The sequence below is a fragment of the Heliangelus exortis genome, chromosome Z, assembly GCF_036169615.1.
Source record: "Heliangelus exortis chromosome Z, bHelExo1.hap1, whole genome shotgun sequence".
Classification (NCBI taxonomy): domain Eukaryota; kingdom Metazoa; phylum Chordata; class Aves; order Apodiformes; family Trochilidae; genus Heliangelus; species Heliangelus exortis.
The window spans coordinates 3,466,430-3,487,098 of NC_092454.1; the positions used below are offsets into that span (position 1 = coordinate 3,466,430).

General features: G+C 42.7%; 1 protein-coding gene and 2 long non-coding RNA genes across 7 annotated transcripts in view; 1 reads left to right on the plus strand and 2 right to left on the minus strand.

The window, feature by feature from the left end:
- ST8SIA5 (ST8 alpha-N-acetyl-neuraminide alpha-2,8-sialyltransferase 5) overlaps positions 1-20,669 on the plus strand; it is a 75,204-nt gene that overhangs the window by 28,795 nt on the left and 25,740 nt on the right. For 3 of the 5 annotated variants that reach the window (XM_071732296.1, XM_071732298.1, XM_071732297.1), the window contains one exon: positions 14,821-14,928. The exons of 1 other annotated variant lie outside the window; for it this stretch is intronic. In XM_071732296.1, the coding sequence (XP_071588397.1) occupies positions 14,821-14,928 (108 nt within the window). Of the gene's footprint in view, positions 1-14,820; positions 14,973-20,669 lie in introns of those variants that run through there. One more of the 5 variants, XM_071732300.1, reaches the window with a different exon arrangement.
- LOC139790431 (uncharacterized) lies at positions 226-13,149 on the minus strand. Its single transcript, XR_011723487.1, has 3 exons — positions 12,942-13,149; positions 8,191-8,501; positions 226-656 (listed from the first exon to the last, which is right to left on the minus strand). It is a non-coding gene; the product is annotated as an uncharacterized lncRNA (long non-coding RNA).
- LOC139790430 (uncharacterized) lies at positions 711-2,120 on the minus strand. Its single transcript, XR_011723486.1, has 2 exons — positions 1,738-2,120; positions 711-1,049 (listed from the first exon to the last, which is right to left on the minus strand). It is a non-coding gene; the product is annotated as an uncharacterized lncRNA (long non-coding RNA).

The following is a 20,669-nucleotide window of genomic DNA, read 5'->3' on the forward strand; positions in this document are numbered from 1 at the left end:
CAGGCAGCTTGGGCACAAGGCAGGGGGAGAGCATCGGATTGTCCCAGTAAGCAATTTGGAGCTGGGAACTCTTTGTGGGAGAAAGGTGGCAAAGTTAGCTGTATGTCTGTAAGCTGTGCCGTGCCTCTTGCCCTTACAAGCATGGAATGGGATGGTTTTACTGTCATAAAACCCCAGGGCTCAGGGTCCGGGTTTTGGGGATGGCAGAACTTGCAGGGAGAAGAGGATGCTTCAGGAAATAAACTCTGCTCAGTGAAATTTGATAGTTCAGTTCAGCTTCTGGTCAAGTCCTCTCTTTCTCCTTAATGAGATATTAATGAGCCCCTGGTGTTACTGGAAGAAGAATGTGGAGATTGAATTTCTAGGAATTCACACATTTTTTTTTACCCACCACATCATGTTCTCTGCTCCTTACTGTGCTGTTAAGTACCATATCACTGGAAAGCAGAATCCTGCCCACCACTTTTTCTTTTCTTTTTCTTTTTTAATTTTTAAAGTTTTGAAATTTTTTTTTCCCCCCTCTTCTAGTTTTCCCCCAGGTGGGATGGATGTGGCCATGTCTTGTCCCTGTAGTGTCAGCTAAAGTCCTAACAAGAGAGTTAAACTGCAAGCTGGAGGTTGACATCGTGAAGCTCTGGTCTCTGTAGCTCCTGATCCTGAGTAAAAAGGATGATGAAATGAGATATAATTAAGGGACTTTAATACAGATCTCCGGGGTAATTATTTTTATTTTAGGATTAATTCAATGATTAAAAATCCTCTGCATTGATCTGCTGAAGTAGGTTAAATGCTAAGGACTTCTGCTTAAATCCAGAGCTGCTGCTTGCTTTTATATTGACCCTTATTTCCAGTGCTTGGCTTTCAGCTGAATTTTCTTTTGAATTAGATGCTCAGCTGAGGGCTTGCTTTTTTTTTTTTTTTTTTTTTTTTTTTTTTTTTTTTTTTTTTTTTATCTCTTGTTTGTCCAGCAGGGAATAATCCTGGATTACATCAGGAAACTGCCCTTACAGTAGAAAAGGTTGAAGAGATCCTTGTCTTCATCTCCGAACCTGTAGCATGGGAGAGATCAATAGGATGAGTCCCTTCCTGCTTTTGGCAATGGAAAAGTATCAGAGCAATATTTTGCTATATACTGATGTTCTGTTGGCAGGGAATTCTCTAAATGCTGTGTTGTTTTTTTTAACTGCCTGACTTCTGCACAGGGTGAGAGTCAGCTGAAGAAGGGATTTTGCTCCTTTAAAACTAATTTTTTTTTCTTCTGTCAAGTGAAAAAAAACCCAAACCAACCAACCAAAAAAACCCCAACACATTTTTCAAAGATTTTAGATTTTAAACAAAGATTACCCTGCAGTCTCTCAAAGGGGGCATGTACAGTAAGCCAAAGAGCCAGAAACAGCAAATCTTCCTGTGCAGGCAGCCTGCATTATTTGAAAGTTTAAAATCTTTTAAATGAAACTAAACCATCACTCTTTTATGTGTGTACCCTGTAATCATTATCAGACTCTTATAACTTCAAGTTATACCACCATTTTGGTATTTCTGAAGCAGCTTTCATTCAGCAGTTGTAAGTCAGTCCCCAGCCATCTTTACCCCTTTCCTTACCCATATAAGATAGAGAGCTGATGATGGGTTTTTTTGACCAGCATAAGGAATAGAACTTGGGAGACTATTTAGTATATGCTGTGCTTAGTATAAGACATATATGCTTAGTATATAACAAGGTCATATCTTACTTACACCAGCAACAGCAGTAGTTGTGATGTGGGCATGGAGGCTGCACGTGGCCTGAGTTGTATTTTGTCCTGAACTGGGATCTTGAAGAACTACAGCCAGCTCGTGTCATTTGAGAGCTCCTGACCCACACCTGCCATGTGCTCTCCTGCCTTGTTCCTAACACCCGTGAAGATGTTAGCTGTAACCTAAGACCATCTATTCCAGTGTTAAAAGTCTCTTTCCATTTAAATGTTTTTTCCAGAGAGACGTAAGATGAAGGTCACCTAGTGAGTCATCTCGCCAACACATAGCTCCCAGCTCCTTCCATTTCTCACCAGAGTGAAATATTATCCCAGTGAAATGACATGCAACCTGTGAGTCACCTCACTGAATCCCTGACCAGACTGCAGAGCTGGTCTTGGGTTTGGTTGGTTTTCTTCAGAGGAGAAAAGGATTGGAAACCTCAGGTCTTAAAGCTATGTGGACCCATATGTGTACATATGGGATGTGTCTGTCACCTTAAAGTGACCAAATCCAGTCTGGCATAGCAGGAGAAGCTGAGCCTCACTCATCTACAGGGCATTCATTCCCAAGAACATTTCAAAGGGATGGGTGCTGGCATCCCCATCATGCCTAACTAACCTTTCAAAGACAAAGAGCTGAATCAGCTCCTCAAGATGTCAGAGGGGCCCTGGAGCCTGTGCTGGAGGGAGAGGTCAGGAGAGAGATATCAGTAGGATGGAGAGGGCAGAACAGACATGGAGCTGAGAGATAACTCAGACACCTGCCAAGTCATCCCCCCTGGCTGTCCCATTCCCTTTCTTCTTCCTGATGTTGGTTGCTTAACATAATGCTCCTGTCTCTCCATGATGAAGACATGGGGAGAGCTCAGAAGTACCTGGCATTAAAGCCAGAATTAAATCTCAGCAAAAAATTGCAATCACAGCTCTGTCAGAGGCTGCAACAGATAGTTTATTGTGAAACGTGTCCCCAGACCAAAATCTTACCTTCTGCTGCTTGGAGGTTTTCTTCTGAATCATAATTTTCATGTGCTTTTAAAGAAAAGCATCAATGAGGGTGCATTATTTCCTCTCTGGCGCTCCATGGCTAATACAGAACATGGGCAGGGTTTGAATCCCTGCTTCCTCCAGGCTTCTTTTATTTCTGGTGTTGTTGTGCTGCACATCTGCTGTTAAGATGGCAGAAACACTTGCTAATCTAGCCTGCAAATTGCCAGTCCTTCTCTGCTCCCCATGTGTCAGTAAATTGAGGTAATGGAAGTCAGTTATTTCAGCCTTTCACGTGTGCAAATCATATTATCCTGAATGTGTCATTCCCCTAACTAGGGTCCTTCCTGAGTCACTACAGAGTTGCCTGTTTTGCTGTGGCTGTGGCCACATCCAGTGTCCCTCATCCAGTTCCTACAACCCCCCCCTGCACAGGAGTTGTTATTTAGCTGAGGGTCTGAATCATGCTGGGCTGCAGGAGCCCTTCAGAATCTTCTTGCAGTGGAGTGGTGAATCACAGGCATCCCATTTCCGAGGCAAAAGGTGGAAAATATCCTTACTGTTTAATACAGAGACAGTTAAATCTTCATTCTCATTCACATAATACCCAGTATCAGCTTGTTTCAGACTCTGACTTAGTTGTGTGGGCATCTAACCTACTTCTGTCCATGCAAACAGCTTCTAGAGTATTTGGCTGCATATCTAGGCTAACTCCATTTCCTGTATGTTACAGAGATCCTAGGATCCCAGACTGGTTTGGGTTGGAAGAGACTTTAAAGCTCATCCATTCCCAACCCTTTTCCACGGGCAGGGACACCTCCCACCAGCCCAGGTTGCTCCAAGCCCCATCCAACCTGACCTGAGACACTGCCAGGGATGGGGCAGCCACAGCTTCTCTGGGAAACCTGGGACACTTTTTCACCATCCTCATAGTGAAGATATTCTTCCTCATGCCTAACTTGCATCTATCTTCTAAGGGTTTAAAGGCATTACTCCTTGTTCTGTCATCACATCCCCTTGTCCGAAGTCCCTCCCCAGCTTTCCTGTAGCTTCTTCAAGTATTTGAAAATCCTTCAGGTTATGGAAGGTGCTTTAAGATCTCCCCACAACCTTCTTGTCTCCAGGATGAACAACCCCAACTCTCAGCCTGGCTCCAGAGCTGCTCCAGCCCTCTCATCATCTTCATGTCCTCCTCTGGACTTTCTCCAAGAGCTCCATGTCCTTTGTGTGTTGGTGGCTCCAGAACTCCACACAGTTCTCACAGTTCTCATCAGAGCAGAGGAGAGGGGAGAATTCCCTCCTTTTCCCTGCTGTCCACAGAGCACCCCAGGACATGGTTGGCTTCTGGGCTGCCAGTGCACCTTGCCTGCTCACTTAGAGCTTCTCATCGACCAAAATGGAGAGCAGCCAGGCAGAAAGGGAGCTGGGAGTCTGGATTGCCAGGAAGCTGAACAGGAGCCAGCAGTGTGCCCAGGTGGCCAAGAAGGCCAATGGCATCCTGGGCTGGCTCAGGAACAGCGTGGCCAGCAGGTCCAGGGAAGGGATTCTGCCCCTGTGCTCAGCCCTGGGGAGGCCACAGCTTGAGTCCTGTGTCCAGTTCTGGGCCCCTCAGCTCAGGAAGGAGCTTGAGGTGCTGGAGCAGGTCCAGAGAAGAGCAAGGAGGCTGGGAAGGGATCCAGCACAGATCCTATGAGGAGAGGCTGAGGGAGCTGGGGGTGTTGAGGAGAGAGGCGGAGAGAGGAGGGAGAAGAGGAGGCTCAGGGGAGACCTCATCACTCTCTCCAACTCCCTGAAAGGAGGTTGGAGCCAGGGGGGGGTTGGGCTCTTTTCCCAGGCAACTCTCAGCAAGACAAGAGGGCACAAGAGGTCTCAAGTTGTGCCAGGGGAGGCTTAGGTTGGATATTATAAAGAATTTCTTTACAGAGAGGGTGATCAGCCATTGGAATGGGCTGCCCAGGGAAGTGGTGGATTCTCCATCCCTGGAGATATTTCAGAAGAGCCTGGATGTGGCACTCAGTGCCATGGGCTGGGAACTGCAGTGGGAGTGGATCAAGGGTTGGACTTGATGATCTCTGAGGTCCCTTCCAACCCAGCCAATTCTATGATTCTATGAAAACTACCAAGTCCTTCTCCTCCAATGTCCACCCAACCTGTATTTGGGCTTGGGACTGCCCCAACCCTTGTGCACAGCCTTGCATTTGGTGTGGTTGAGCTTCATGAGGTTGACATGGGCACACATCTTCAACCTGTTGATGCCCTTCCTTCCCTCCAGCGTGTCAGCCACACCACCCAGCTTGGTGTCACCTTCAGACCTGCAGCCTCACCATCCATGTCACTGACAAAGATGTTAAACAGCTCTGGTTCCAGTAACAACACCTGTGGAACACCACTGGTGACTGCTCTCCCTCTGGACACTGAGCCATTGACCACAATTCTCTGAGTGTGACCATCCAGCCAATTCCTTATCCACCAAGTGATCCATCCATCAAGACCCTGTCTCTCCCATTGAGAAACCAGGATGCTGTGTGGGAGTTGTTGGCTGTGTGACAAAGCCCTGGCTGAGTTTTGCCAGTACCCAGCATTCAGCACTTCCCAGTCAAATCCCTTTAATCCGAAGTGGCTTAAGCCTCATGACATTTCTTTCAAAAACACCTCTGTTATAACCTCCCAACAGCATCCTTTATGAAATTTTGAAAAAAAAAAAGTTAGTTCCTTGCCCTCTACATATTTGGGCAGGTACAAAGTTCAGCTGTACTCGCATTTGTAGAAAGCCAAACCCAGAACCCAGGCTTCTTGTTTTGAATTGTACTACACCTGTGTCTGTGTAACCCCAGCTGTAAGTGATCACTTCCTTCACTGCTGACCTTCGTGGTCAGTGTTGCAGAACTCCTAGTAATTCAATCTTTTATTTTGACCTGGCTGGATGTTTCTGATCATTCTTACCCTTGGTGAATTCAGTTCAAACATAATTGCTGTGCAAAGCTTTGTATTTTCTTGCTTTCACTCTGCATCATTCTTACCCTTGATTGCTTTTTCATTTCATTTCTCATTTTCTAATTCAAGTGTATTCATTGCTCAGCAGTCCATGCCTCCCTCAAGCAAATTGTTGACTTAACCTCTCTTTTCTTTGAGGCAACCTCGCTCTCCATTGCTTGCACCCATTTTGCTTTTTAATCAGCTCTGTGGATGGTCACTGTCCTTCTGTGTCCACTTTATTTGTTTAGTTTTATGAGAACCTTAAAAGCAATCTCTGCCACGGGTTGTTTCGTGGCAGTTTCCATACTAACAAATACAGCCAAGGATAAGCTTTTCATAGCTGAAAATCTTGGGCAGCCAACACTTTGGAGGGCCTGCACAAATGGTAGGAGGAGATTGTGCCCTCCAGTTCTGTACATGAAGAGATGGAATTCTGCCTGCTCCTGGGGTTAATACTGGGTACAGACACATTAAGCCTATAGGGAGTTTTTGCTCCCCATCTGCAGTGCTGGTTCTCAGTGCAGTTGGGGCTTTAGGGTTATGTTTACTCAGAAGAATACAGTGGTAGTGTAAGGACACTTGACCTGGTGCTAAATATATTAGTTTTGGAAACATGAGATGCAAAGCAATTAGCTCACTCAGATCTGTAATGCTCTGGTGAGATATCTTGTGGTATCCAAGCTGCATCAGGTACCTTTGCACTGAGCTGCCATCTCAAATGTCAGAATTTCCTGTTGTCTTAAAATGTTTGGGATTTCCTGTGGCTCTCTCTGCTTGAGGCTTGATTGACCTTTTTTCTTTCTTGAAAAGAAAACACACTGTCTCACTGTCAGCTCACTCTGCTGTAGGTTTTATGTTGGCCCTAACTATTACAAATCATAATATTTTAATTATGAATAATTATTAAAATTAATTGGTACTGATTACCTATTATTCCCTGGTTGTTTATATTCCTGCCACAGATCAGAAAAGGAAAGACTATAATTTTGACAGGTATCCTTTGATGTTAAGGATGATGAAGACATGTCTTCCCTTTTAAGCACACTACTTGAATGTTGGTGTTAAGTCTATTTTATCTTTCTTAGGAAGTGATTTTTTAATATCAGGTTTTTCAGATGCTGCATTTGACTACCTAATACAAGGTTCAACCCAAATGTAAAATGTGCTATATGAAACAAAACCTTTTTTTTTTTCCATTTAATAGTGGTTATAATCCAGAAGCTTCCCACCTATGTTTCCACTTTTGCTCATTGTAGTAGTCAAAATATACTCCTCCACCACTTTATTGCTACCATTTCCCTCTGATGTGCAGAGCCAAGCTTGTCCCTGGTACAACATAGTGTGGCCAAATCTATGGTGTAGCCAGCCATGCCCATTTCCCACATCCTCCATCTATATTTTGCTTTTCGTGGGACCCATAACACTTAATTTCTTCCTTTTGCTGTGAATATATCATTCCTGCCCTCCCACATATTTTCATAAATTTTTCAAAACCTTTTCTAAGGGTTTTCTGATAAGACAGCAGTCAGGTCAGCAGTTACCCACTGTCAGTTTGCAAAGCCATAGGTCACTAAGAAAAAGTATATCTGTAGACATATGCAGTCTAAAACTTGCATTTTGCTAATTTTACTGGAGTAAAAAAAGCATTTTTGTAAACTGGATTGACCACCTTCAACTGGGCTTCCACTGAGTGCAAATAAAAAAAAAGACTTTTATTATGGACTCACATAAGGAGAACATCCTGCTCAAGTACAGGAGCTGGCCCCATAAATGTTTTATTTCTTTGTGCTGTGCCTGGTAGGGTTATGCCCATGGGTTCTCCTCTGAAAGAAGCCAAGGTACACATGATATTATTATTTTTTTTTGATTTGGTGATAGAGCACAGGTGAATTGGACCTGGACTGCTACAGGCAGATTTAAATTTTCTTTCATCTGTGTTATGTCTTTCTGAATTGCTGTGCCTTGAGCAGTTATTTCAAAATGGGTTGGAATGTTTGAAGTGGTATTAGACTGTTCGAATAAGCATTTGCCTTCCTGTTGTCATCTAACTTCATTATCTTCAGGGCCCTTTTGTCAGGAAAAAGAGGTTTTTGACACAGAGTCTATTGTGGCTTGTCTCTGCTGGGTTTGATCTTGACATTTCACTGTTACCTAGCAGGTGCTTTACTTCTTTTGAGCCCCTGATGTCTTTTCAATTCCTGTGTAAATATACTTGCTGTTTCTGGCCTGCACAAAAAAAAAATCCCTGGTCTTTGGTTTTTTCCCTCCAAACTACTCTTATTATTATCTCTGTTGGCTCCTGTGCTTGTCTCCTTATGCAGCAGCCTGACATGTTGCAGGCTCCTGGTATTCCCCTGTCTTACCCAACCTCTTTTTAGTCCCTGATCCATTTTACTGAATGTTTTCCATCACTCTCATCTACAGGTCATTCATGCATCCCACTGCTTCCGTTTTATTTTCCATGCACCCTGAAGACACAGTGAGTCATATTTACCTTATTTTGCAGGAAGTAGGAGCTGAATCTTCATCAGGGTTAACTATCTGACTTTTCTGTGCCTCCGTGACAGTAGCAGAGGGGCATCACTTTCCCTTTCCAAAGAGAGCAGTGTGATCATTTGATTTCTTCAGTTCCTCCTCTCAAGGGCACAAGAATTATGAAACAGGGAAACTGAGGAATGGTGAGGTAATTGATTTTCCACTGACTTTAGGAAGCCTGTGCAAAGCCTGGACTGTCTGTCAGGGCAGGGACTGTATGTGGCTTCAGCAGGTACTATGTGACAGCACAGTGTGACACCATGACCAGGCCTGTAGAGAGTAATTACAAATTATGACAAATCGATTACGAAATTATTAATGATGGATATGGAATTAATGTGTATACTGTTTGCTTATCACTTAACCAGGAGCTGGAATCAGAAAAGCTGGGCTGTCTGCCATCTCCTTTATGCCCTTTATGTTAGGAAGAATGGGTGCAGAGAAGTATTATAAGAACTGTTAGAAAGAGCAGGAAAAGTGAAGGCAAATAAGATGGGGAGCCCAGAAATAAATGAAGAATTTTTCCTGCTCTTGGGGACATTCCTGTTTTCCTTCCACCCCTACAAAGGAGGAGTCTGTAGACTCCTCTGCTTCCCCTTGCTTGACCATCTGTGTCAGGCCAGCAAGCTGAGTCAGATTTTGGCTTAGCTTCACTGATATAAAATGACACTGGTTTCTGCCTGGTATTGCTTGTTTTTGGGCTTGGTGTGCCTCTGGTAGGTGCAGGATGGGGGCAGTGGTAGCTGCCACCTTGAAAGGTCAGTGGGAATAGCCTGCTGGCTGGCATTAAATGAGGAGAGCTGGTGGTTTTTGGGTGATGGGTTGGCAGTGGGGCGAAAGATGTTCTTTATGCCCTCTCCTTCCACCAGCTGTGTGATGCTCCATGTACTCAGAGGTTCTGCTCACTGCATTGCTCAGCCACTTGCACCAAACTGCTCTTATGCTTTGAAAGCACTTGAGTCTCTTCAGAATAAAATCTGCTTCTTTCATGGCCTGATCTCTGGTCAGAGAGACCAGACAGGGCCAGCATCTATGCTTAATGTCTTTTGGGTCTTTTGCATTTATTAGCTGTAGAATAGATTGCTTTTCAAAGCCTTACCTTCCTGTCTGAGCTGTATTTCTACCTTGCCTTTGCTCTCTGAAGAGGCAATGAGACACCTCTGAGGCGGGATCTCAGCAGCATGGATTGCTGCAATCTGTCCATTTGTTCAATTCTCACCCTATAGCTGAAAAAACCTATAGTTGTTTGGCTTCATCTGCTGTTTTGCAGGAGTTGTTTCTTGTTTGGATTGCAGCAACAGGCTTTTCCCTTTTTTTCCTGCTGCTTCTTGACAGCCAGTCTTGACAAGCCCTTCACAGTCTCTGTGGATTTGTTAATTTTCTGGTTTTTCCACCCCTTCCTGCTATTCTTACCTTGCGTCAGTGTTTATTTGACCTCATACTGATTCAGCACTTACAGTTACCAATTAGAATCAGAATATTGCTTTGACATTTACCTGAAACTCAAGGTCTTTATTGCTAAGACATCCAACTTAACAGTTTTCTCTAATCTAAGGTTCAACATTGCTCATACTTGTCTTTGCTAGGGATAAGTCCTGTGATTAATGAGATCCATAAATTGTGTTGAGAAATTTTCTTACAGTTAATGGGCAAGATATAGTATCCCTGCACTAAGGGTGTTTAATGGTTATTACATCTTTTATAAAGTTTCCCCTCATCATCAGCAGCATTGGATTGGATCATCAGCACGCATTGGATAAATGTGCTAATTTTAGACAAAATAATTGAACAAATGGCAAAGTTCCACCACTGGTGATCATTGGTAATGATCCCAGGCTTAAAATTAGATTATTTCTTTTTCCAAACATTCAGACATGAGCTGTGTCAGTTATGTAGCAGGCCACTGTATCTAAGTAATCCTCTGCTTTCCCTCACTTCTTTTAATCTTTCCATACCCTCCTTTTTGTCTGATTCTTTTTCTCTTCCTTTTGTGTTTCTGTCCTGGATGTGCTTTTCTGTTGCAATTGTGATTAACAAGTTTACCTCTTCCTTGTCCATCTGTTAAAATGTGGGTTGGGCTGAGAGTGAGGTGTTAAGAGTTTTAACTTCTGTAATAACACGAAATAAATATACTGGTGGAGCAGCCTGTGCCTTTGTTCTATTTTCTCAGGCTGTGTTTGGTCAGGCATCATTTATGAACACTTATAACCCATGCCTGAGAGGATTAGGAAATTTTTGGTTTTTTTAAAACTGAAATCTCCCAACTCGAGGCTGATTGAAATAAATGCTAGAACTCTCAGTAATCATGTTATGAGCAGAATTAATTCAGGTCAGTGCCTTTAGATGTCTCATCCTTGATTTCTGCTCAGTCCTATTGTGACAAACCATTATTTATAGGAGTTGTTCCTTCCTAGGAGGAAGAGGTTTATCATAACATCACTCCAGAGGATGCAGAGAAGCAGTTTGGTCTCAGGTCTTGCAGACTGACAGGGAGAGACACACAGTCCCAGGAGCTGTGTAATGTGTCCTCTGTGGTGTGTTTTTTGTAATGCAAAAGTCTGTCTGGTGTTAAACTCTTCTGAGTACCTCTTTGTGGGAAGAAAAGCATTGTATTGTTCCCTTTTCCTGACTGGTTCAGGATCAGACACTTAACTTGCTCCTGACACTAAGCTCAGCTCACAACGTGGTACTTTGTCCTTACCACATGGGAATGTCCTCTCCAGACCCTTGCTTGCCCTTGTTAGATATTTTTGTACCTAAACCAGATCCCCCATTCTGCTATTTCAAAGTTAAGTATTTTAAGCTGTTCATCAGAAGACATATCTGCCATTCCTCAGTGTTAGTCTTCCTGATCTCCTCTTGGATCTTACCCAAAATGTGCATGTCCTCCTTTAAACTTGGTGCCTCAGCTGCAGTACACAGTTCCCCCCCCCCCCCCAAAAAAAAAAAAAATTAGTTTTGATGAGGGCAGTAAAGAGTGGTTTTATAATTTCATTTGCTTTATGGACAGATTCACCCCCTACCACCTTTGATCATTTACATAGCTTTCCTTCCAGCTGTTACGGGTGGAGTGAAGATGTACAAAGGGAATGGACTTTTCTGGATGTTCTCTTTCTTAATTTCATCTGCCTGAGGATGGGCTATGCATTAGGAGCCTTCACCTCTGAAGGATAGACCAGCACCAGATATTTATCTAAATTACTGCTCTCAGTTTCAGTTCACAAATATCTAAGCCCAAAGTATCTAGTTTAAATCAAATTAAAAAGTACAACTCTGGTTTTCCCACCCTTCTGTTCTCTCTCCCCATGTATCATTCATGGCTACACTTATCAATGAAAACATATTTTTAAGGTTGCATATTTAGATGTCTTTTCCAAAGAGGTACACATTCAGAAGAAACATGTTTCCATACCAGTTAAAGCATGGCCAAAAAATATGCTAGACTGGTACATGGGAGAGAATCACAAGTGTTTATTTCAACAAGCCTAAAAAGTATCTTAGTAGAAGTGAGAATTTTCTCATATTTTTTTTCACACTGCTGTTTTACTCAGGAGCTGTACCTTGGGCAGCCTCAGATGATTAAAAACTGTCAGAGGAACTTAGAAGGTACAGGACTCCTTGAGAAGCCAAAGCACTGCATTACCCTGTGGCCACAGCACCTCTATACCCTGTGATGTGATTCTCAATATTGAGAGCTGAATGTCAGATGTAAGCATGTGAGGTAACCTCATTTTGCTTATGGCACGCAGGAGAGTCTCTTCCAGTTGTTCTAAGTGGGGGATTTTCTGGAAAACAGGGGAACTGGATCCATATTTAAGAAGAAGTAATCAGAATGGGTCTATTAGGAGCAAAAATTTAGGCTTGAGAATTTGAAGTGCTCCCAGTTTTATACTTTAAAAGTTTTTCCTTGAAGATGCAAACTTTGACCACTGGAGAATGTGCAAGAAATGAAAAGGGCAATTTAAGAGGATAGCTCTTTCCTCAGTACAGAGTGTTGATATGTCTCCTCCCTTCTTCATAATTCCTTTCACCTCAAACTGTCTTTACCAAAAAGTCTTGTTTTGAATTAAAAAAAAAGAAAATAGAGGAAAAAGATTAAAAGGCACAAAACATACAGGAACAAACTTCTGAAATTCTTTGAGTCTAGGTCAGAAAAGGCCTTTATGGACTCAAACTAGAGGAGGGGAGATTTAGACTGGAAGTTTGGAAGACGTTCTTCACCATGAGGGTGGAGAGACCCTGGCACAGGTTGCCCAGAGAGGTGGTGGAAGCCTCATCCCTGGATGAAGCCCTGGAAGCTTTTAAGGTCAGGTTGGATGGGGCTTGGAGCAACCTGGGCTGGTGGGAGGTGTCCATGTCCATAGCAGGGGATTGGAAGTGGGTGATCTTAAAGGTCCCTTCCCAGCCTGGAAATTGTATGATTCTGTGAAAAGCACAGAGGTCCCTGCTGCACTGCTGATGGAGGAAGGGTTTGGGGGGTTTATCAGTTCATCCTAGGGGGAAGGTCAGCCATTGATAGGGTGAATCTTTCCTGAACTAGCTGTACTGATTTTTTAGAACACAGAAAATTAGCTCATGTGGAAATGCCTGCACTGCAGATTCTTAGGCAAGGTTGTCTTAACATCTTGCAGGACAACAAGAAGCTATATGCACACATTTCCACAACACAGAAAACAGAAACTCCTACTATATGTTTTTAAAGCTACTCACCTTTTTTTCCTCTTCAGGAAACAAAGAGGCCTTACTTTAATGCCACGTGTCTTGCCTTCTTAATTTCCTACACTTACAGCTGCTGCCAGTTAGACAAGAGGATGGATATGGTCTGAGAGATTCTCTGGTCCTTGTAATAATCCTGTTGACCAAGAAAACTAGCGGGGTCCTGGATGCCCTTTTCTTTTGGGCAGTGGGGGCTGGCAGATTGCTTCCTGGCTGCCCCCCCCCTGAGCCCAGCTGGGAAGTTAACTTTCAGTATTGGCAGCACCAATTGTTCCCAGCTCAGCTGCCAGGCTTCTGAAATCATGTAACTGGGTTAAAATGGAGACGATTAAAAATAACAATCTGCGAGATTTTTTTTTTTTTTTTTTTTTTTTCCTCTGGCTTCTGAGCTAAAGGAAGGATTTGACTTGTGTTGTCAAATGTTTCTACAGGCAACGGTCATTTAAATACATATGAGATTTCTGCCCAGTTACAGGTGTAGCTACCAGAAAACTACAAGCATCTTGGGTCTTGGAATAAAATTGTGACAGTCTGGAAAACAAGGGGAATTCAACAAGGGGAAGTGTAGAGTTTTGCATTTGGGGAAGAACAACACAATGTCCCAGTATAGGTTGGGGGCTGAGCTGCTGGAGAGCAGTGTAGGTGAAAGAGACCTGGGGGTCCTGGTAGACAAGAAGATGACCATGAGCCAGCAATGTGCCCTTGTGGCCAAGAAGGCCAATGGCATCCTGGGGTGCATTAGAAAGGGTGTGGTTAGTAGGTCAAGAGAGGTTCTCCTCCCCCTCTATTCTGCATTGGTGAGGCTGCACCTGGAGTATTGTGTCCAGTTCTGGGCCCCTCAGTTCAAGAAGGACAGGGAAGTGCTTGAAAGAGTCCAGCGCAGAGCTACTGAGATGATTAAGGGAGTGGAACATCTCCCTTATGAGGAAAGGCTGAGGGAGCTGGGTCTCTTTAGTTTGGAGAAAAGGAGACTGAGAGGTGACCTCATCAATGTTTTCAAATATGTAAGGGGTGAGTGTCAGGGAGATGGAGTTAGGCTTTTCTCAGTGGTGACCAGTGATAGGACAAGGGGTAATGGGTGTAAATTGGAGCATAGGAGGTTCAAGTTGAATATCAGAAAAAATTTTTTTACTGTAAGGGTGACAGAGCCCTGGAACAGGCTGCCCAGGGGGGTTGTGGAGTCTCCTTCACTGGAGACATTCAAAACCCACCTGGACACGTTCCTAGGTGATGTACTCTAGGGGGCCCTGCTCTGGCAGGGGGGGTTGGACTAGATGATCTTTTGAGGTCCCTTCCAACCCCTAGGATTCTAGGATTCTATGATTCTATAAAACAGGGCGTTTCAGTGACTGTGTTACACATGAGTTTAAAAAATATCAGCTTTCCAAAAAGGGGAAAGGAGCAATATAGTGTGACTTAAGAGAAGTCATCAAATGACAAATCCCTTGCTAGCATGGCTGAATACTCAGAGGAAAGAGCCAGTAGCCACTGTATTTAACAACTACTGTCCATGTGAAGTTGGGGTTTGGAGTTTTATTTTTTTGGCCTTCCAGTTTTCACATCAGTCTCCAGCTTTTTGCACTTGCACCCACCTTGTGCCACACATATGTATGTTAAGTTTATGAGCACAGATGATTACAGTTTGGGGAGTCTGGTGTGGTTTTCAGCCAAGGACCTGCAGAGTCTATGGAAACTGAAAGTTAACTGTTCCCACCAGGAAGATGATGTCTTGGGTTCTTGGTATCTTTTTATTTGTTTTGATGGGTGTGTTCTAGTGACATTTCTGTGTTAAGAAAAAGGAGATGAGAACTCATGCTGATGGACTTTACCTAATGAATGATATCAAATATCAACTGCCTCATTTTCTTGCTAGAGGGCTGCAGTTTAGCTGGCAGAATGGAGAGGAATTGGCAAATTGGACCGGCACCTTTAATTTCACGGATGGCGGAGCAGTGAAGAGTGGCAGTGACACAGGCACCAGGTACCAACACTCGAGGCAATGACTACAGAGGTCTTTCTTTCTTGGTATGAACCACAAATGTGAGCACAGGATGTATGAAGAATGAGGTTTGCAGTTTGTTTTTGTTGCTTAGCAGTGCTCTCTGTGGCACAGAAGATGCCAGGGATGCCCAAGTGCTGTGTTGCTTTCTCCCTTCAAGGCCTTGGGACAAGTTTTGAATAGACCACAGGCATCCGTGCAGTACATAGGAGGGTGGTTTCTGTGTCCTGGCCTCTCCTGTTTCTATTCCCCCACCAATCCTATTTGTCAATATTTGGCAGTGTGAGAGAGTGGGATTTGGGTGGGCAAGGTTCCAACGTGACGGTATTGATGCACACAGAGCACACAGATGCACAGAAGGAGAATCTGGCCCAAGTCTCCTCTATAATAGAATACATATTCTGAGAAAACATAGTTTAAATTGAAATCTTTCCAGGGCTTCAGTGGGGAAAAGTGTTCTGTTGAGATAATACTGGATTTTTCCTTTTTCTTTTTTTTACACTGTTTTGAAAATATGAGAAGCACTGATATGCCCTTGCACTTTTTGTAATTACTAATTTTTGGTAAGATCCTTCTGACTGCCATGTATCTGAAGGGTCATGAGGAGCCATGTGCATAGTCAAGAAACTGGTTGTGGTTGTGCCTCAAGAACTCCATGGCTATCCCAGGCCATTTACATCAATCTGGGAATCTCAGTGGTAGAGGCTAAAAATCCTGAGTCGTGTGTAGCATCAATAGGGAAATCTTAGAAAGACTGAAAGTTAAGAAAATACTAACCAAGTAAAAGAAGCTTACATTTAATACCTGTGGATGAATGAAACTCTCTCTGGGTAAATTACATATTTTGTTTAAGATGTGGTTCAGGCATGTTTTGGTAACATTACGCCACTACAGCTGTGGAGCTGAGAGCTTCTCACAGGCACAGAGCCTGACCTGCCAAAAATCATCCAGCCTCACAGAACTGCAGCAGTTCCACTCCTCACAGCAAAGTAATCCTGTCTGAGTGCTACCCACCACTCACTGTTTGGTTTAACTCTCTAGAGTTCTTTTTTAGAAAGAACCAGCTTAAGCTGCAATACTGTAGTGAGAACAAGGGAAGAATGGTTATTTCTATGTGTGTATGCATGTGCCTCTCTCTCTGTGTATCTATCTGTCTCTCTTCCACAATGTTTTTTTTCCCTTGTTTGTGTGTGCATTTACAGTCTGTATGGACAAGCAGCTTAGGCACTTGGCATGTAAAAGAACTGAATGTGGCACAAGGACATCTTCATGAAGATGTAAGAGAATTAATGAATATTGACTTCCCCCTCTAGGCACCCTTGACAATTGAATCATCAATTGAAGAACAGGGAGCCCAAACCCTTGACTGCAAAATGCATACATACCAGTTGTGAAGCACTGAGTGACAGTACTATTCTCAATCTGTTTAGCCCCTTCAAAGGCAAAGAGGTTCAGGATGTGTTTTTTCTACAATGAGTCTCAAGCTTCACAGGCTAGATATAAATTTCAAAGGTTATAATATGAGTAGAAGATGCAAATGCCAGAGTCTATTTCATGTTTATGACTGTGGAGCTGAAAGATGGAAATTTTGATTAAGAGATAACTCTAGCTGCAACACACGTTGCACATAGGTGTGTTAGAGATATTATTTACCCATTTGCCTACTGTCTGAAAGCAGAATACAGCAAAATTAAAAAAAAACAACTGTGTAGACGAGGAGGTGAGACTGGAGGTGAGACCATGTGGTGAATAACTGCAGAGCTATGCCATAAATTGTTTACTATTTACCTTTGATCACCTTTCTTACAGTGTTATCACTGGATACCTCCTGAGAGTCTTAATCTGACCCCCAACTTCAGGCTGTTAATATAAATTGAAAACAGGCCTTCCTCTAATGATTAATTCTTTCCACCAAATGGAAAACTTGCAGAGTACATTTTAACAACCTGATTTTACTTGCATATATTTGCAGGTCTCCGGAGAGGTGTCTGAAGTGCACAAAAGTAATTACATGTCAGCATGCCCACAGTAAATACATTTCATTGCACAGCTCTGCAGTTTATTGTGTTACCACCTCCTTCTGGAAGATGTGGTGTTTGAAGATATTAATCTAAATCAATATTAGCATGCTTTTCATTAACTGTCTTCATTTCTGTATCTATGTGGATACAGGTATCCATGTAGATATCTGTTTATTCATACGTACGTGGACAGAAAGGAAGGATTTGTCACATTGTCTGATTTCAGTACAAAACTGATTTGGATTCTAACTAATGTATGAACTTAAAGTTTGAAATGGGAATGCTGCTGCCCAGGGGGAGTTCATTGCACAGTTTCAGAAAACAATCTCTCTCTGATTGCAGGCAGCTCCACCGTGCTGTGGTAACCAAGCTAGCCATGTTTTTTCATCCCAGTGCATGAGACACTTCTTTGGACTGATTAGAACCAGTCCATGGAGATAAAATACATTATCATCACTCAGCTCAGTATGTGGTACAACTGATAGTGTGGATCATATTTTGTGGCACCTACTATTGCTGTGTGTAGATGCCCGACAGAGATCTTTGTTTGCTGGGGCTTTTTGTGCACCAAAAGCTTCATTTCAATGCATATTGCATTGCTGCAGGTCTCCTAAGTAAAAAAGAAGTTGTGAATACTTCCAAGGAGTAAATTTAAACACTCAACAACTGCCCTGTGCCACAGGGATGTGTACTTTCAGCTAAAGGAGGACCAGGTGGACTGAAGGCTCTTTGAAACCCTTACTCAGGTGCAACGTTAACCAGTTGTCAAATACTGGCTTATTTTTTGGTTCTTAATATCAGCTATTGCTCAAATTTCTACTATTTTTTCCCTCCTTATGCTTAGTATTGCAAATCTTACAACATTCTTGGGGGGAATCAGGTAGAGGGTTCTCTCTGGTGCTGGTTATAAGAAGTAATATATGAAACTGCTTCCTAGAGCTCTCATCCCTCTGTTCTCCTTTCCATGTTTTGCAGTTTGCTGGGATTGTGAGTCTTCAGGCTTAAAGAATTTTTTGTTGCCAAGAAGCTGCCTTAATGATGTGATGTTCTGTCTTGCCATGTTGATAGGGCTATGGTGTTCTTTGTCACCTTCATATGAGGTTCAATGTCAGACTTAGGTGTTGAGACCTTTGATGGGTGAGATGAGATAAGAGCTTTCTACTTTATGGTCTGTTTGTACACAGAATTTTTCTGTGTTGCAAATATGGAGCTTGTCCTCAGTGCCTACAAATTAGAAGGTATAATCAATTGAATTTATCAAATACACATTTTACAAGAATGGATGTGAGGGCTCGAGCCATCATCAAACCATATTGTCCAGGACAGTAGGAGCTGAGGATGTTGCTTGAGCCATAGGGCTGAACTCCTCATACAAGAATACAAAAATCTTAAGAACCACACACACACACACACTAAAAAAAAAATAAAAAATAAGGGGAGAGAGAGAGAGAAAAAGAAAAAAGTGCCATTGTTTGAAATGATAAACTGAAATGTCTTTTCTTGACTTGTTATTGATGTAAAAATGTTAACCACATGTTTTACTATGCATCCGTGGTGGTCATATGGATAACAGCATCAGCACCTTACTTCAATCAGAGTGATAGGAATGGGCTTGATAAAAATAGCCAAACAGCATCTTATTACAGTTGGAAGGGTTTTGAAATGACATTGGTAAATCAGAACTCCCCACAGAATAACCCAAAGCTGCTCCTCAAGTGCCACTGTTGTTTTGACACAGTGACTGAGAAAGAAAAGAAACACCAATGTGTCCCTAAAACCAGAATTCAACATGTGCTCCAGTAAATCATGCTGGGAAGGACACGTGGTAAGAGTGGGATGACCTCTAAGGGAAGATTCATGGCAGTCAGTGTGAGAGAAGACCTGGGAAGCACAGGGGGGTTGTGATATTGCAAGGTGGGTTTATCAAACTGCAGGAGGAAGCCTGCACTTTGCTGTGTCATTTGGGGCTGTTTCTACTTTAGCTCCTGCTGTTCCACCCCACAGCTGTTCCAGCAGAGCTGTATGGGGTAGCAGATTAGAATGAAATTTGGGAGAGATGTGGCTCCCAGATGAGCATGGCCACAACCACATGGCACTGGCAGGAGTGGATGTTTGGTCAATTGATGTTGCTGATGTGGTGTTGGGCAGCAGAGACAAGCAATCCCCAAATGATCTGTGCATTGAAATGTGAAGAGAGGAGATAAAAATGGGAATTTCAGGATGCAACCAGTGCCAGTTTGCCAGGAGCTTTCATAGCTGTGGTGGAAAACATACCCTCAGGGTATCACAGCTATCATCTTATCTGTGCAGATGTGTGAACTGTCTGTGAAATCATGACCAGAGCAAACAAGGAATCTAGAAAAGGATCACCCCTGAGATACAACAGATGGATGCATGAACATTGCAAAGGTTACTTGGGAGGTTTATAGAGTTATCAATGAACTGCTGGTAGAGGACAGAAATATAAAACCCACTCTTGTGGAAGATAAAACAGGACTCAGGGCTGGTTTTGTGAAAGGTTTTTGTTGTTGTTGAGTTTTTGTTTGGGTTTTTTTGCTCGTTTGTTTGATTTAAAGTAAAAATCTTTTAATTTGGAAAATACAGTTCCTTGAGAAACTGCCCACATATTGGTGGATGAAAATTTCTGGTGCTTTCTTTTGTGAAAATCCCAAACAACTTAAAACACATTTAAGGAGACAAATCTAGCCAAATATTTCAAAACATCCTGGGTGGATGAGGAGCAGTTTCATGAGATGATAGGTTTAACATCAGCTACAAGAAACTCCTGGGAGGCATGGGTCCCTGTAGAAGAATTCCAGATCCTGACTATTTTTTTTATTTCTCTGATTCTTCTTGAAACAAAACCTTGCACTAATGATGTAATTTCTATCTTTAGCTTCCAGACATGGGATTGTATTTTTCCTTGCTATACTGAACTGAAAAGCTTTCTGCAACTAGTAATTGCTTCCTGGTGCAGTGTTTCCCTACTCAGTCAGCATATGTTTAGATTAAGATTCATACGCCTCTCAGACTTTTTAGAACACAAATAACTTCTGCAGGTCCTTTTGTAACTCCAGACAGTATCTCAGACCTTTAAAGATGAAACATCAGAACTCAGTGCAGTAATTTGCAAGAGCTGTTGCCACGCAGTATATACAAAGTTATGTGACCCTTTTCCCTTGCTTGCATTTTCATTTTTTTACATGACATGGTTTATAATGACACATTTTGTTCCTAGCCACAGCAACATGCTGAAAGTTAGATATCAGCTAGACATCCACTGCATCTAGTAGCATCAGAGAGGAAGATTGCAAAAGATTTTAACCAGTTAATGTCAGTGATATTGGCATCAGCAGATGGTAGGCAGGAGAAATATGAACCTTTTTCTGTATTTGTTGTCCAGACCTTGTAGTTTTTGATGTTGTCGCAGAGAAATATTAGTAGACTTCATCTCTGATGAAGTTGACACCTAGTTCCTCTGCTCTGAAGGAGTTTTCCAGAGATCTTGTATCTGTGATGTACTCTACCCCAGTAGTATTTTTGCTGCAAGGGTCTGAAGGTCCCGTGATGACCATGCCAGATAACCATGAGTCTCTGTGTTCTTTAAGAAGTGAGTAGGGAAAATGAATCGAGACCCAAGGGTGGCCATGGATCTGCCCAAAGGGGCAAGTGCAGGCACTGTTAATTGGACAGTTCTCCCAA